The 17,982-nt window shown below is 43.8% G+C and overlaps 3 protein-coding genes and 1 pseudogene across 10 annotated transcripts; 1 reads left to right on the top strand and 3 right to left on the bottom strand.

Annotated features, from left to right (window-relative positions):
• Positions 1-1,699: 1,699 nt before the first annotated feature.
• On the bottom strand, positions 1,700-2,275 carry LOC120669174. The gene has a single exon (XM_039948968.1). It carries the CDS (start codon positions 2,273-2,275, stop codon positions 1,700-1,702), a length of 576 nt encoding a protein of 191 aa, XP_039804902.1.
• Positions 2,276-6,894: 4,619 nt separating this feature from the next.
• LOC120669173 (sphinganine C4-monooxygenase 1-like) lies at positions 6,895-7,840 on the bottom strand. The gene is made up of 2 exons (XM_039948967.1): positions 7,619-7,840; positions 6,895-7,503 (listed from the first exon to the last, which is right to left on the bottom strand). The coding sequence occupies exons 1-2, from the start codon at positions 7,838-7,840 to the stop codon at positions 6,895-6,897; spliced, it is 831 nt and encodes a 276-aa protein (XP_039804901.1).
• A 4,038-nt stretch (positions 7,841-11,878) lies between these two features.
• Positions 11,879-14,272, top strand: LOC120669172 (annotated as a pseudogene).
• Positions 14,273-14,620: 348 nt separating this feature from the next.
• On the bottom strand, positions 14,621-17,377 carry LOC120670767 (ubiquitin carboxyl-terminal hydrolase 3-like). Of its 8 annotated transcripts, none has more exons than XR_005673362.1 (8): positions 16,932-17,377; positions 16,690-16,841; positions 16,041-16,174; positions 15,866-15,924; positions 15,736-15,774; positions 15,573-15,627; positions 15,311-15,361; positions 14,621-14,782 (listed from the first exon to the last, which is right to left on the bottom strand). XR_005673362.1 is itself a non-coding variant. In XM_039950910.1 (7 exons), the coding sequence occupies exons 1-5, from the start codon at positions 17,094-17,096 to the stop codon at positions 15,616-15,618; spliced, it is 381 nt and encodes a 126-aa protein (XP_039806844.1). In that variant the 5' UTR covers positions 17,097-17,377; the 3' UTR covers positions 14,621-14,782; positions 15,311-15,361; positions 15,573-15,615. The 8 variants fall into 8 exon arrangements, 1 of the variants encoding a protein (XP_039806844.1); XR_005673359.1 differs by having other exon boundaries at positions 16,041-16,146; positions 16,932-17,374; XR_005673360.1 differs by having other exon boundaries at positions 16,690-17,373.
• Positions 17,378-17,982: the final 605 nt, after the last annotated feature.

Genomic DNA, 17,982 nt, shown 5'->3' with positions numbered 1-17,982 from the left:
TCTTGTGTGACATGCAAATTATTGAGGCTGAGGGCTAATGCTTCAAGCTGCTGAAAAGCAATCTGAGAGAGAGAGAGGCAGATGGAAAAGAGCCTAAGGTCCACTAGCATCTCCGGAAATGTGTGAAGAGGAACTCTGTTGTCCCATAGATCTTCCCAAAGGAGACAACTTTGAGCATCTTGGATATTGACCATGGCCATTCCTTTGAAAGAGGTCAGAAGTTTAAGATTGTCACGCCACCAAAAGGAACCCTTTTTCCTTGATCAGGGTAAGGATCCATTGCTGTAATGCTGTTCCCAAATGAGATGAACCCAGGGAATATCCAATCTGTTAAAGAATTTATGGAATGGTCTTTCTCTGATTCAGCTTGAGATTTAATTCCTGGTTCTAATTACCTTGGTGTTTATGCAACCGATAGTGATTTTCTTAAAAATGTTCTATCAAATAAATGATTTTTTCAGGAAGTAAATATATAAAAATGATGCCAGCACATTCAAGTTTTTTTTAGTATCTGAGGTGGGCACGATGATCTTCATTGACAGTGCCATCTTTGAGCGGTATCCATCATCACCATTAGGATGTTTAGGGACAATTCCCCTTGTTCATCAGTTGATTGATTTTTTTCCGGGAGCATCTGTTTTACAATATAATAGATAGATTCTGAGTTTCATATATGAGAATGGTATATTTAGAGCTTCTATGTATATGTTCTTATGAAAATGTAAGTTCAGAGTGGCTGACAACAGAAATATGACCCCATCATCTGTGCTTATGGTATTTATGAACCACCTCAGAAAAATATGTGGTGTTTGCACGATAATGAGATTTTTGCATCAACATGAGATTGGGAAATTAACAGGATGCTACTAGACCACATTGAATATCAAGTTTTTTATGATAAGCAAATAAATTGACTTTGATGCTGAATTGCATATAATTCTAGTTTTGTGTTCATCAAGCTTTTTGTACTTATGATAACTATACGTTGATTGTAAATAATAGAATTTTTGTGTCTAACAACTGCAGTTTTTTTTTTCAATGCTCTGGGCATATGAATTAATTTTGTATCCTAGTGTTTGCCTGCATTTATCGACATTTCTTTTTCCTTGCAGCACGTGAATTATATGGAAGTAATTTTAATTTCTCAAGCTTAGTGCTTATTTACTTAAGTAAATTGTATAGTTAGGCTATTAACTAAAACAATTTTTTCATGTTACTAGAAACTGAGAATTTATATTTATGTTTCGAAAAGATTAAATGCACAATTTATATTTCTTTTGAAAGAAACTTCATTTCATAGCTTCAAAAAATGGGTGATCGCTCTAACTTTGATACAGGGAATACACCTTGCCATGCGCAGAAGCCATTCATGTTTCTCTGTGATGTATACTTCTAATCCCAACAGATTCCACTCCCACATCAAACAGGAAATATAAGAACCAAATATATTATAGCATCCACGATATGACATTATTAGCAAGTACAACTTGCATGCAGCACAATGATACAAATCAGATCAAACTACTGATACATCTGACACAACAAATTAGTTCCGCAATAGAACTTCATTTAGAAATTAAAGATAATGCAGCCCAGGATGAACAAAGCTGCTGATAATTTTTATTCTACTAAAGAGCTAGATAGATGATGCAACAATAGTCTAAATTTTTTAGACGAAATCTCTAGCTTGTCACTTCCTTCAATTATATGGCCATGGGATCACCTTTTTCCCTTTGGGGTCATCACTAGCAGAGTGAATGTTGTTAGCACTGCTTGATGAACCAGATAACGGGAGTGTACCAGGAGTGGAACCCAGTCGAAGTGTCAGGTCAATGTTGGACATGTTTCCAATGGGAGTTACGATTGGACTAACTCCGTTAGGGTTCTCAGGAAGCATACTTGCCAGGTGTGACACGAAAGCATTGCCAGCATAAGAAAGAACAGTTTTGTAACTTGGCATGGGTACTTGCCTAACCCTGTTTGCAGATCCAGGATCTCGAGGAGTTGGCTGTGGATTAATGCCGAAGAAATAACATGTAGTGTGATCTGGATAATACTTGATGTGCTTAACAGTCCCTTTAGCCATGCCTGCCTGCACATGTTTCCTGCAATGCACAGCCATGTGCTGCTGGGAGCTGGACTCTTTGGTGCATACCAGGCAGACAAAAATGGGGCTCACCAGTACTCTCTTCCGTAGATCTGTGATGATTTTAGTTAGGCTAGGTGCAGGAGGAGGTGTATCGGTGAAGTAGGCCTCCCATGTTTGATCCTCCATGGTCGGAAGACCAGCTAAGACGAAACACAAAGGAAAATGCTACAATCTATTAGGTTTTGTGTGCTTCCGCTGGTAGGATGGTGGGTTCTTATAGGACGGGGATCAGTACAGGGCGCATCGAAAATTAATGTGCAAAGAAAGATTTAGCCAGACTTCGTATCTTCGAATATTAATATATGTAATATTATCTATTGTTTTCCTACTAGTTTAATAATTTTTTAATGCATACTCATTATCTCTAAAGGGCAGTTCACCGCAGACATCAAGATATATTAATTACTTGTGGAATATAAAGGTATGGCGTTGGAACGAATTTATGGGTGCAAATCGTATAGAGATACACCCACCAATACAAGAAATAATCAACAAAATCTATAACATCCTGCATCGGAGTGAAGATGGTATCTAATTTGCATTGTTATGATATGCCCAATAATGTTGGGATCTAACTTGAGATTGCCAAACAGAAAAGGACAAGGGTTGGAAGGCTCTAAGGTTAAAGAACGTAAAATGCAATATACTTCTCAGAGAATCAACCTTGTACTGTGAATTTGGGAGGGGGTATTTATACCCCCAACCTCCGTTACATGATTCCAAATATACCCCTACCTATCTGAAAGAGTAAATTGCACTCCAGAACCTTAAACTTATCTCGAAGTTCCACCTAGGTCCATAAACTCACAAATCGTCTATTTGAGTCCCTAAACCGTGTTGAGTGGCTCAGCGTCGGGTGCTCACGTGGTGCATTTTTGGACCTTAGATGAACCACTCAACACGGTCTCGGGATTCAAATGGACGATTTGAGAGTTTAGGGATCTAGGTGAAACTTCAGGACAAGTTTGAGGATATGGAGTGCAATTTACTCTATCCGAAATATTGCAAGAATATTTCGGGCTAATAGGTATTTTCGAAGGTTGGAGTATAAAAATTGACTACTGTTACAAGATCACGTTTCTCATGCACCCCCAATGTTCTCCTAGCCTTCGGACTTGGGGTCTTCATGTGTCTTCATCTTCTTTTGTGCGGTATCTCTGCTGCGAGATCCCCTAATGTGGCGGAACCACCAAAAAAACTGGGTCCGGGTGCACTGGTCTTCGTTGCTAAGCAACTCTGACCCAAAGCGGCACGCACCGGTAGTTCCTCGAGTGAAGCCTCGAATAAAGCCATGCTCTTCCAGGATTGCACAGACAACACCCACACGAAGGTGAGCCCAGAGATTACAACACAGATCATCTCATACATCTTAGAGTTTGTAGCGGAAAGTAAATTTATTACAAAACTATGTTCAGAGTAGAGAAGTACTACAGAGTTCCAAACCACTCAAATTATTCAAGTGTCATTGTCTTAGCGGAAGCAATAAAAGACTTCTAGTGAAACATGTGACGCATCGATAAAGCCCATACGAAACGCGTCACTCAGTGGGAGGGTGGTCCGCACCAGCTGAAGGGCCATCCCACACGACAGACCAGTCCGAAGGCAAAGTACACGGCCAAGTCAGACTCAGCAATCAAATCCTCGAAGTTAGTACCTGAAAATAGTGCCACAAGCAAGGCTGAGTATACTAATACTCAGCAAGACTTACCCGCCATCGGATATACCATAGTCTGATAACTAGACATGCAGGGCTTTTTGGTTTGTGGGGTTTGTTTTGCCAAAAACACCACTAAGGATTGATCCTTATTTCAAATTTTAACTTTGCCATATTCTAGTTGAATTAACCGTTCTAAGTTTGCATCTAACTCTACACAAATATAGTAGAGAAACCATTTAATCAACCAGCAGTATTATCATCATCATGTTCTACTTGTTACTCTATGTGACCGAAAACGTTAAGCAGTCTCATGCAGTGAGAGGCGGATGATTCCGAATCGAATTTCAACCTGGCCAGGGGAACCTAACGCACATATATGGGAACCAAGTCACCCACATAACTTTTTCCCTTTCTTTCCCGTCCGTGGATCCGGGGCACCCTCCCCGACTACAGAGTACGCAGACTCTGCACCCGTGCGTCCGGACAAAAATAAAATCTACTTCTACCAAGAGAGTGCAAGGTCGTTCCACTCGCTGGTCCAATCAGGTACTTAAGCTTACCGATTACTATATTTCTCGGCATGTGGCTAGTACTTTCAAACGCTTAACGAAATGAGCCACACATCGCGACCTTAACCAATTTCGACTACACAAGCAGGGTATCACAACTACACAACCCCGCCCGTTGTCCTTATATTTCAGCGGAAGGTAAAGTCAGACAATTCCTATATGCTCGCGAGAGGCAGGAAACCACTCGACTTCTACCGTTCCTAGTTAGCAGGGCAACTAGTCGATAAAAAAAAATCTAGATGTCAAACAATGGTTCCTAGGGATCATGCATCTAAGGTTTTCAATCAACACCTAGAAAACGTAAATGCGCAAATAAAATTATTACAATATATACCAATAGTTAGATGAATATAATGCGGAAAATAATGGGCTATGCACTGGGGGCTTGCCTTCTTGGGCACTGTCAAACTGAGAGTCTTCTGTGGCTTGGCCCAGGTCTTGATTCACGTTAGTACAGTTAAGATCAATATTCTCTGCAGAAACAGAGTCCGATGGAACCAACTCGTAATCACCGTCAGCGAGATTAACCGTTTCTATATGCAATGCAAAGATTTATGGTTACAACATGATAAATGATTTCTTAACTTCACGATAAAATTGTAGTCCAATGAAAAGTTAACTCAGTGATCTTTGTGATTTCATTTCCTGGGCAGTCATTTATGGAGTAGTACTTATAATTAACTTACTTCATGAATGAGTGTGTGGGGTGTGTTCCATTTTCTATAATTAAAACATAAGTAATGTTCACAATTTCATAATAGAAAATATACTCATAATCTGGTGATGAAAATTTTATGTAGAACAGGATAGATAGATTAGCATCTACTGTAAAATTTTCAGCATTTAACAACAAGACATCTAACCATGAAAAATCATGCAAACAGATTAACCTAGAGAATTCACGAATTTGTACAGGTTGTTAGGCATGGTTTATGGAGCTACAATTTTAAAGAAACATCTAGATAGGATATATTCAGTACTGTAAATTTTCCAGGTTTTATCTACTCTTGCAACAGGAGTTATAAAATTAACAAAACTAGCATGCTAGCCACATGAATAAATTCCACAGGGAGTTCTACAAAGGTTATGGGTGTCAAAATTTTACCAGAGCCTAGAACTGGTCTAAACATGCTTTTATTTCTTCTCAATGGAGGTCTCTAGCGGACTGAAACAGAGCAGCGGAGGTTTGCCGCGGCGGTTCCCGGCGAGGAAAGTCGCCGGAGGTAGGGCAAAGTGGGGGAAAAGGATGAGGGGCTCGAGCCGCACCTGTGGGTGGTCTTGGTTCGTCGGGAGGTGATCGGAGGAGGCGGGGCGACGGCGGACTGTGGCCGGCGGGGAGCCTGCTACACGGCGAGGGTTCACCCGCGGCGATGTTGTAGGGGATTTGGGTCGATGAGTGTCAGTGGAGGTCTGGGGAGGTGGTGGCGAGGCTCACTCGGGCAATGCGGGTCGGAGGCGGCCGGTCCGCGGCGAGCTCTGCTCACCGGCGGCAATGGCGGGCGGCGGAAGGAAAATATTGCGGCTCGTTAGACTCGGCAGACCGGGGTCTCTATTTATAGTGCAGGGGGCTTCGAGGCGAAGCAACTGCTCTCTGGGGGCGGTCGATTCGGGGCTTAATCTTTCAAAAAAAAAAGATTCGGGGCTTGGCCGCTTCTCCCCAGACCGGCAGTCGGCGGCAGCGAGGAGCAGCTGCGGCAGCAAGGAGCAGCTGCGGCGGCCGGCGTGGGCAAAGCGGCGTCGGGGGATTTCTCTTATTTATTCAAAAATTTATTTGCCGAGTGCCGAATTAGACACATGGCAACTTCTTTGCCGAGTGTCCGACAGAAAACACTCGGCAAAGAGCTCTTTGCCGAGTAAAAGGTTGTAGTGTGGTGTTTGCCGAGTGTAACACTCGGCAAACACTTTGCTGAGTGTTTTTCGGCCTTCGCCGAGTGTCTATGGCACTCGGCAAAGCGCCAAAATCCGGTAGTGATAGTTTTTTTTGTCACCCTGCCTACACAGCACATGTGACTCTAGTTGATATGCTATCGTTTTAAATTAACTCGTGGATGACCCTTTAGTCCGGCTTGGCAACACCACCAAGTTGATGTTACTAACCAGGACAAAAGAGTGGTTATTTCTCCCGGTTGGAAGCTCCAACCGGGACTAAATGTCCTCCCGGCCAACTCTCACGGATCCAGCTAGCCGTTGGATCCGATATTAAAGCCTTGATTAGTTTCGGGCTTAATAGCAGCCGGGACTAATGTTAAAGATAAAATACTATTTCTATACCGGTGCCCATTGGTAAATCCCCAATTCAATATCAGCCTTTTACCATTGTAACTTGCTTGTATCATTAAAACATTTCATATATGAAACCTTTGAATGGTGTGTAAATTCTGTTTTACAAAATATGAACAAAAAATGATAAAACTTAGTAGCTAAAACTTGCACAAATGCATTTTGATACTAGCGGATATATATGTATATAAGCATATATTATCTGTTTTCGTGCATATCTATTCGTGTATCCTCGCTAGCTAGCTAGTTTTCGTCGCCATTATATTGCCGGTGGCGGGTCTCGCCATGAGGGGGCGTGCTTGGAGGCCACCAGTTGGCCTCTCCTCCAGGACGTAAGGCATGTGCGTCCCGAAGACCTTGTCCCACGTCACGAAGAACGGCTGTGAGAAGTTGAACCTGCTGCCGCGCAGCTGGTGGTGCACGTCGTGGTACGCCGTGTTGTTCCAGAAGCAGAGGTGGAACACGTTCCCCGGCAGCCAGAGACCGCAATGGTCGTCCACGCCCTTCACCGTGCAGAGCGAGAAGAAGAAGATGGAGGCGCGCGGCGACATGCCGGAGGCGAGGAAGGCGAGCGCGCCGCCGAGCGTGTCGAGGAGGAGGCCCTCGGCGGGGTGGTTGTACTGCGCGCCGAACGCGTAGGGCACGACGAGGCGGTGGTGCCACGAGTGGACGTGCCGGTACAGGAACCGGTTCAGGTGCATGTACCGGTGCCACGCGTACTGCCACCCGTCCAGCACGGCCATGGCCACCGCGAACTGCCGTGCCAGCTTCAGGAACGACGACGGCGAGCCGCCGCTCATGCGATCTTGCGCCGTCGTCGACGAGATACTGCGGCTATCTCCCGTTAGCTGGAATTGTGTACAAAACAATATTTCAGAATCTTACTAACTACTAATAATTTCCAAAAAAATTAATGACAACCAAGCATGGATGAACGAGTGGTCTAGATCTTAAAGTACTTACGGTGAAGACGGCGGCGGCGACGGCAGCCTGAACCAGCTGCTGCAGGAGGACGCCCATGACGACGTCGCGTTTGGACACCAGGTTCTTGCTGTCCTCCTCCTTCCTGGGATGCAGCCTGTACTTATCCATGGACTGGCCAAGTGCCATATACATGCCAGAGTACACCCAGTAGACCAAGATGGGCACGACGATGGCTAACGCTTCGTCGGAGAACAACTCCATGCGATCGTTCCGGTTGATCGAATGAATGCACTTCTATTTTCTTTTTGCGAGGTCTAGAAATTAAGCACTTGCTATCTGATGAACCTTACCAGAGCTAGCTAGCTAGATTACAGTTCTTGAAGCTACTACAGCCGGCCTCTTTATTTTAATTTGTATCTAACACTAGAATCTTGTTTATATATATAGATCGCTGGGGAACATCTTGTCAACAGTCAACGGTCAAGATTCGACGTGTTTAGCATTCAACAAAGTGCTGCTATTAGTAGCTAATCAACTTTGAACAAGCCTGACATCCACCTGCATTCGGTAGAATACATATATTATTTTGATGCAGCGAGATCAGGTGCATGCAGTTGCACGGCCTGCTACTGCAAGTTTTTTTAGGACAATTGGCAGGTGCTCTGCCTTTTCATTATAGTAGGAAGCAGCTGAGTTACAAATGTTTAGAGCAACAATGGAACTAGAAAAAAATTAAGAAAGTTAAAATAGGGGCGGCCAACAGGGAGCTTGACCGCCAACAACCCGGACACACAGTGGAGACTCTTACAGGGAGGAAAATCGCGCTAAACGTAGCGCAGCAACACCTTGCTGGATTAAGCTAGTTAGTTGGGTGGATGTGATCGCCTTGTTGTCGTATACCCGCCGGCAGCGCTCTTTCCAGATGTTCCAAATTGTATACGTGATGATCTGATTTCTTTCTATTGAGTTGGACATCAGGCCGGACCACCAGCCCTTCAGATCAGTAATTGGCGCCAAGAGATTTTGCAGCCCTGTGACTTGCGAGATATGTGCCCAGACAGAATGCGAGTAGGAACAATTGGCAGCAAGATGCGAGGCATTTTCGTTGTGCGTTCGGCATAATTGGCATATCGGGTTGGCTTGTCCACCCCGCTTGATGATTCTGTCCGCCGTCAGTAGCTTATGTTGCAGGATGAGCCAAAGGAAAAATTTGCACTTGTTCTCCACTTTTAGGCGCCATATCTTATCCCAAAGGAAATCAGGGTGAGAACCGTAGAATTGGAGCTGGTAAGCGGAACGGGATGAGCAATTTCCATCTGCCGTGAACCGCCACTTGATCTGGTCAGGTTGGGAGGTGAGGTGAATAGAGTGGAGCTTCTCCCAGAGGGCAACAAATTGGTGTAATTCCTCAATTGTGCTGATACGTTGCAGCCCCCGCATCCAATTTTTTTGTTGCAAGCTTTGAGCTACTGTCTTGTTTTTTGCGCCATGCGAGCCTGTAACAAAGCAGTGCAATATCCATAGGAGCCTGACCAGAGAGCCATCTATCCTTCCAGAAACAAGTTCGCTCGCCATTACCCACTGATACTGCAAGTTGTTAGTGACTGTATATGCGATCTCTCGACCGTTCATGCATTTTCCCTACAAATGGATCAGATCAGATATAATACAAGGTACGATGCATTTGCTATCAGTTGTCATTAATTATTTCTCTGCAACAAATAAGTATCTTCGTACTCGAGAAGTCAAATTTGCAAAACTTCGATACTTGATCGAAAAGTCAAATTTGCAAAACTTCAATCCTCTAGTACCAGCTAAAGCGTCCATCTGGTACTAAAAAGGGTCATACCAGCTGTGCACACCAACCGGTATTAGGCTATCTGTACTCATCATACTCTAAATCCATCCTTTAAAAAGAATATTTCATTCTGGTCATCAAGATATATTCCCTCGTCTATCTCCTTTTCTCCTGCACGCGTCATACTCTATATCTCATTCTCTATATATTTCCCAATCATCTACACTTTGTACTCAAATCTACTCTACCCACCCCTTCTATAGCCAATGACAAAACCCACCTTATCTCTTTCACATCTCTCCTCTTTTTTTCTCTCTCTCTCTCCCCGACTTGCGCTCCCTTGCTCCCTCCCCTGTCCCCCCCCCAACGGCCTCGCGGCCCAGCCACGCCTGGCACGCGGCTCCTGCCAGCCGACGGTGCGGGCCTACGGCCAACGGCCTCGGAGGAGGCCGGTGCACCCGGCGTTCCTGTGCAAGGTGGCGCTTCCGCGGTAGCATAGACGGGACGGAGCATCGGCATGGTGTGTGGCCAGGGAATCTCTGATTCCCAGTGACATTGGGGTCGGGACTCGAGTCTGAGGGCTGGGGGAGAGAGCAAGGAAGGTGGGGGCCGGCTTCTTCTTCTTCTTGGCAGGCGCGGGGGTGGGGGCCTTGGCAGGCTTGATCTTCAGCGCCGGCGGTGGTGGGACGCGTCATGGCGGGTCCCGCACCACGTACACCAAGGAAAAAGTTCTCGGCGAAAAAACCCGGTAAACCGCTAATCCCGTTTCTCAGTGGGGCCCGATTTTTCTCCTTACCGCCCAAAATTTTCGCCCATTTTTAATCCACGCCCAAACCAAATCAGCCCAGCCCAAAACTGACCACCCTCCGCCTCCTCCTAACCTTATACTTTATATGTTCACCATCCATGACTCCACCCCACACTCACAAGCTATGGTGGTGGCTGCTCTATGCGCCGGCGCACCGCTGCTCCTCTGGTCGGCGACCCTGCATGCCTGCTCTCCTACTCAACGGCGCTAGGCTACTAGTGCCTAGTGCTGGTGCTGCTGCCCGCTGCCATCTCCCATTATTTCCATGCAGACTCGCCCCGCCCGTGACGGAGGCACAGAGCTGCTGCTGTCGTCGGCCACCGCCCCAATCCTATTGCTTGTTGTTGTTAATGTCTAGAGATAATTTGTATGCTTAATTGTCTTGTGTTGATTAGCTCTTGCTTGATAATCTTTGTTATCAAAAGGAACATAGTGATGGCGATAGATGGGGGAGAGGAGGAGGATGCGCTCGCATGTCCCACGCGGGGTACTGATGTTGATGCTGCCGCTCAAGCAGAGCAAGATGTAGCGCGACGCCGCTGCAAAGGCAAAGTCACTGCCGTTGCATCCTCCAGTTGTGCTGCCGGCGTATCATGCAGTGGCGCCATAGCTAGGGGAACAACAGATAGTAGTGCTGGAGTAGAGGTGGCTGCAAAAGATGGTAAATCGGCGAACTGTTGTGTCAATCCTTTAAACTTAGTTGCTTATTAGACTTTCAATGTGAAATGTTGATTATCTCCCATGTGTTGAAGTGATGATTTGAGTAGCTTTTTAGCAGTGCTGTGAGATTTATAGTTTAGATCAGCTGTGGTGTGAGGAATTTTATATTGAATGAATACTCTTAAAATCTTGATTTGTCCTATTGAGCAGATTCTTTTTTTATAAATGTTCTTCCATGTCCTGATTCATACCAATTTAATTGGCAACTGTGCTACATAAATTAAAGTTGAGTTTGTATGTGTTCCTACAGGGAGAGTGGTGAAGTTAAATGGACCAACTGAGGTCACATGGAGCCATGGCGAGCCTTACCCCTACCCTAATGGGGCTGGATTTATCTCGTCTAAGGGAACATTTTGGCGGAATAACTGGGAATGTAGTGGAGTGTAAAAATGTGCCACCGCATATTAAGAAACGAATGGCAGATGAATTTGCATCACGAAGAATAAGAAGGAAGCGAAGTACTAATCTTCGTCTCTATGTTGAAAAGGAGGTGGCAACACAAAGCGTATTTGGTAGGACAAGCATCCCTCTTGATGAGAAGGACAGATTGAGATGGTAATGAGAGAGTCAGTAAGGGATTCTAATTCCGCCATGCAGCAACACAATTCTTCACCTTTTTGGCAAGTCTGTTTGTAATGGGGCTGGTGCAAGTTATTCAGCTAATCATCAAACTAGGATTGATATATACGATAAAGGTCCTGGAAGTTCTTCCAATGCTCCTTTTGATGTTGATTTGGCTCGCAGTAGGGCCCAAGCACAACCTCGGGTGGATGTTATGCTAGAGGGGGTTGCCATAGAGTAGCTTGGGAAAGCTTGGGGAAAATGGTTCCATGCTAATGATATTCCCGGAAGGAAAGCAGACTGCCCATACTTCCGCTCAGCAATTAAGTTAACTCAACAATTTGGTGAAGGAGTGTCAATTCCACGTGGGAGATAAATAGATGGTCCCTTGCTAGATATGAATTATGCTGACATGGAGGCTCACATGGTTGAATTCAAGAATGATTGGAAAGATTATGGGGTTACCATCAGGTGAATACTTGTACACCTTTGTAGGCCTATACTTTGTTGTATGGTCCATATTGAAACAATTGATCTTGTGCACTTAGCTTTGTGTTTTTTCTGCTATGGTTCTACATGTCCTACCATGATTTCCATCATTAACTTTATGATATATTGCAATGGACGCATGTTCTTCCATAAGTCTATAAATGCAGCCAGTTTTATTGAAAATTCACAATATCTTCTTGACGAGTTTGGTATGGTGGTTATTGGCGAGATTGGAGTCAAATATGTTGTTCAAGTTGTCACAGATAATGATTCTAATTATAAGAAACCATTTCAAGACTTGGTTGCCATGCATCCACATATTACTTGGTAACAATGTGCTGCCGATACCATCAACCTAATGCTAAAGGACATAGGCGCTTTCCTGATGTTGAGGAAGTAGTGGATAGTACAAAGCGAATTTTGCAGATTCTTATATAACCATAACAGGTAGGGACTAGTGTTCTTGAATTGGATAAAAAATCAGTCATCTAGTATTGTCTTCTTGCTATCTTTATTAAAATTCAATTCAATGATGTTCTTGTTGTCATGTTTTTTGTTTGTAGGCTGCATGCTATGATGAGAGAAAAGATAGGGGGAGCTAATTCGGTGGAATGCCACTAGATTTGGCATTGTTTTCATTTTTCTTCGGAATTTTTGGGATAGACAAGATAAGTTTAAGCAATGGATGGTATCTAATGACCGGGAGAATTGTGTGTGGGTTGGTCGGACTGACCATGAATTCACATATGATTGTTTGACCAGCAAGAAATGGTAGAGTCAAATGGAAGTGGTGTTAAAAGTTGTCTCACAAATCTACTATGTACTTCATTTAGCTAATCAACAACAAAAGTTCTATTCTATATCTGCATTCGTTCCAAAAATGATGAAATCTATGACAGAAATACGTGGCAATTTAAGTGATAATACCATTCAAAAAAATCTGCAGAATAGGGTATTGGAAAAGGTCAAAACAAGACTTGAGTAGATACACTTATGCTTGCAGGGTGACGGCTGAATTGATAAATTGTTCAATTCATATTGTTGTTTCATGCATCACTGATTATTAAGATTGCTCATTTTATTTTATTTTCCTAACTGCTGCACTTGATCCTAAAGCACTGTACACTTCCAAGCTTGCAAGGAAACCAAAGTCCAAACATGCTGTCACATTAGCCATCAAGAAGCTTGAAAGCTCATCTTCAAAGACTTCTACTGCAATCGATCAATTTACTTTCTTCCCAAAATAGGGAGGGTTATTTGGAGGAGCGGAGGCTCGAAAAACGGCTCTTAATGGCCGGTGTAGTGCAGGTAATTGCATCTTTATTTTTTTTGTATGTGCATTATTTTGTTGCTTTATGTTTTCATTCTTATTTCATTTACCATCATTTTTCTAGCTGATTGGTGGGATAAACATGGTGGAGACTGTAGCAAACTACAAGAGATTGAACGGCGTATTGTCTCACAATGCATGTCCTCTTGGGGGTGTGAGCGAGATTGGAGCACATTTGCCTTGGTGCACACCAAATTGAGAAATCGGTTAAGTTATGATAAGCTTCACAAGTTGGTTTTTGTACATTATAATTTGAAGTTGTGTATCCAACATTTCGTAACTGACATGCAAAACCTTCAAGAAATGCAAACCAACAAGGAGCGTGAAAGAGATTTTGATCCTTGTAGCATCCTAATAGATGTCACTATGTATGATGAAGGTAACATGGTCATGGATTGGTTGCGCAATTCTAGGAGTGAGTCCGTGCCGACTCTAGATGAACGTGATGACCGAAGGCTTGAATCCCCTAATCCTAGCAGATTTGTTATAGAAGAGTTAGGGATTAGTGATAAAAGAGGTGGCTGTATTTAAAAAGACGATTGGTGAAAAACGGGGTAAGAAAAGGAAAGAAGGATCTAAAGAAGATATTTTCTCTGATTATGAATCAAAATCGGCTCAGCAATGTAGCCCTGTTTATGTTGAGTCAAGGGAGAGTAGTTGTGATGATAGTGAAGGCAATGGTGAGATTAATTTTTTTATGGAATTCTGCATATTATATACTGTAGCTTTGCTGAAATATTAATCTTTTTAAATGTGGCGGTGATGTTGTTCATGCTTCTGGTGATGCAAATGAACTTGGAGAGGGAGGCTCTGGAGCTCAGGAAGGAGGTAATGTTCCTGGTACCAGTACCTATCAACTTGCTATGGGAAATTTTAGTCCAATACTGATTAATTTCTGTTCTCTTATTAGCTGGTGAGGAGCAGAGATTCTCTTTCCATCCGAGATCAATAAGGGTGAAGAAACGTTGTGTCAGGACCTTGTACTGAAGGTCAGATTTTAGCATCCATGCACAATGTACTGCTATTTGTCTGGGTTTGAGCTTGTAATATTTAGGACCATGGACTGATTCTGTCACTACGTGATAACCACAAATTTGTAACGGGCACGGATGGCCTTTTGGTAACGGGCATTTGCCCGTTACCAATAACAGTCATTGGTAACGGGCATTAAGTCAATGCCCGTTACCTATAATAGATATCAGTAACGGGCATCGATTACGCCCATTACCGATAACAGAATATCAATAACAGGCATCGATTACACCCGTTACCGATAACAGTTATAGGTAACGGGCATTGCCATAATACCCGTTACCTATTTGGAATTAAAAAACAAAAAAATAAAATTTCTTATATTCCTTTATTACATCCATACACATCCATTACATTACATCCATACACAATTACATCCAAAATGTCATATAGCTGGCAATCTCCTGGACCAAAATCAGATCATCCCTTTCAATACTTGGGTATGCCTTTGTCATGACAGCAACACTGCCAGGAACCAAAAGCAAAATGATATCAAGGGAGCAATAGGCATGTAATACAATTCAGCATGTGCAAAAACAATTGATAGGATTATTCCAACATGTCCCATTGACTGTGACACTGCTTGCAGGATTTCAAAAGATAGCTCATGATATCAGTGCTTATATTGTAACTACAGGTAACTGACAAAAATTCTTGGTGCATGCAATTGTAATGTGAACATCGAATCAAGTGTGTACATGTAACATTATTCTTTCATTTATATATAATCACCCTGGTTGAAACTATGTTATATTTTAGAGAACCAAAGATTAACAAGAGAGACATTTCAGGCAAAGCGAAGATGACATTCCACCCTTGGTTACCCAGAAAGGTATTCTGGTTTTGCCCAGAGGGGCACAAGTTTATGAACTTTCTGAAAAATAGAATAATGTTTCGCCAAGTAAACTAAAAGCTATCTTATTTTTGTCTACAAAAATAAGATTCCAATGTGTGATCTGCTTTGATAAACTAAGAATGGGAGGAAATGAGTACCTCAACTTTGTGAAATTTCTGAAGTAACTTTCCTTGTAGCTGCTCGGTACTCTGGAAATTGCAGGAAAAGAAATTATCATTAACAACATAAATGACATCCAACGAGTAGCCATCAATTGTTGAAAATGCATGTGCTTCTTGGATGTCAAGACCAAGTTCAGCAAGTAAAGAGGTCAGCTGCAAATAAGTGTATAAATGACATAGGGTAAGCCAGCAAGCAGTCGCTGAACAATGGTCTCCGAGGATGAAAAAGATTGCCTACCTGACTAAGGAGCTTTGGCTTATCAACCGTGGCAAAAATTATCTCATGCATAGGCCTGCAAGATTCAGAACAAAGAGAATTATCAATTGGCAGAGAATTACCTTATTAAACTGTTTGCATATCAGGTTATCAACAAGCTCTTTATGTCCCTAAATAATATTACCTTATCCATTTCTTGGTCCTCCACAAGAAATGCAGCACACTGAAATTATGAAGTATCCAATATGTTAGTTGAACACAAAGGCAATCCATCTTCATGGAAGCCTTTGAATTGTAACACATGAACCACTAACCTGGACTGGATCCATATCAGCAGTTTGTATATAAAATCTATCAAAATACGACCCCTCACCTGCAAACCAAGTGCTGATCAGATGACCTATCTCATATTAGATGATTATCCAAAACATGTAGATGAAAACTTAAAAGAGCTGAAAAGTGAAAACTCCTGGAAGGAAAAAGAAATACCTAGCTTGATTTTGGAAGCAGCATTCCCCGGTGCATGAATAATACCAACTGTTCCGCGGGCGTTTCCAATCGTCTGCCTCATGAAGTATACCATTTTGCTGGACTCCTACTTCATTTTTTAGCCTTTTAGGACACTAATGAGGGAAAAAAACATAACTATACTATTGACAGTAAACAAGTTCAGTAATAGTCCAACAGTTAAGTTGGTAAAAACAGCTTTATCTCTCGCATAGATTCAAGTATTTGATGAAACTGAAACCTTAGATTTATGCGCTAAGAGTGCATGATTGATGAGCTAATTTGTCTATAGATTTAGAAGATTCAAGACGGGTGTAATTGATGATGCATAAATAATTTAATATCATCAGCTTAGACCTTTCTCATGGATAAAAACACAAGAGGGAGGTGAAATAGGTCTCGTTTTCTTTATTCTATAGACTTAGGAGAAAAAATACTTATGCAGAAAATTACTAGCTAAATTGCAAAAACTATTGGACACATGATTCATATATATATATATATATATATATATATATATATATATATATATATATATATATATATATATATATATATATATATATATATATATAAACAAGCATAGAGAAGGCCAACCCTAAGAACAGAGACAAGACAGCTCTTGCATTACCTGAATCTACCATGGCCAGCAAAGAACAGCACAAACGCACATCAAGCAACCAGATCTAGCGATGGAGGCATTGGAAGAAAATCGTTGCCCTGTAAGCACAACCTCTATGCTCGACCTCTGTCCTCTGCAACGCCATCTGCGACGGCCTCGACCTCGTCCACCAGTGCCGCAACTACGTCACCATCGCCAAGAACGAGATACCCTAGGAGAAGAGAGGGGAAGAAAGAGAGAACGACCCTTACTGGTGAGAAGGCGGCGGAGATGGTGGAGAGCCTCGTCGGCAGTGCTTCGTCACGCCACCGTGCCGTCTCCTCGCGCCGCTGCCGCACCGTCGCCTCCTGCGCTGCCAGCCGTGCCATCGTCCTCCCTCGCGTGTGGAGCCCCTTCACCCTCTCGGCCAAGGGCATGGCGGCCTGCTCCCCTTCCCCCTCTCGGCCAAGGGCATGGCGGCCTGCTCCCCATCCCCCTCTCGGCCAAGGGCCAGGCGGCGGCGCCCGAGACCAGCTGACCCGAGATCCGACGGCGGCTCGCTACCCCAGGCCGGCCGCCCCCAGATCCGCCGGCAGACCGCCCGTGCGGCCCCAGATCCGGCGGGGTGGAGGGGAATGGGGGGAGCGGGAGGCCGGCAGAGGTAGAGGTAGAGGGGAGGGAGGCGACTGGCGAGGGGTGGAGGTAGAGGTAGAGGGAGGGGGTGGGCGGACGCGAGAAGGGGGGTCGGGGGTGGTGTGGGCGGATGCGAGACGCAAATTAACGGGATTGAAATCAAAATTTGGGTCCGGAAGCTGTGATGGGTAACGGACATTCCGCGGAAGCTGTGATGGGTAACGGACATTCCGTGGTCCGTTGCAACAAATACTAAAGGTAAGGCTGGGCAGCGGTCTGTAGATTTTATGGGTAACGTATATAGACTCATTGGTAATGGACGTCATTAACGTCCGTTACCTTTAATATTTTTGATAACGGGCAATATAAGTCCGTTACTAATGCCACATTACCTATCGGATCGGAGCAATATTTTTGATCCCTGACCGCAGCCAGCTCCGATCCGATATGACCGGACAAAGAGTGCCTGGGCCAAGGCACCGAAAGCTGGAGACCCAACTCGGGCACGCTAACCCTCTACAGAGTCTCTAAGTCACTCAAAGGCTCGGGGGCTACACCCACTGGGTGTGCTCTCGCGAACCGACATAAATCGGGCAGAAGCGAATTGCCTTCGGTCACCTCAACTCAAATACGAGATCGACCCCAAACGGTAACCCCTGCACGAGTCTCCTGACTCCTCCAGGGGCTACA

This window comes from Panicum virgatum, chromosome 4N (genome assembly GCF_016808335.1).
Source record: "Panicum virgatum strain AP13 chromosome 4N, P.virgatum_v5, whole genome shotgun sequence".
NCBI lineage: Eukaryota > Viridiplantae > Streptophyta > Magnoliopsida > Poales > Poaceae > Panicum > Panicum virgatum.
This window is presented reverse-complemented; position numbering and strand designations above follow the sequence as displayed.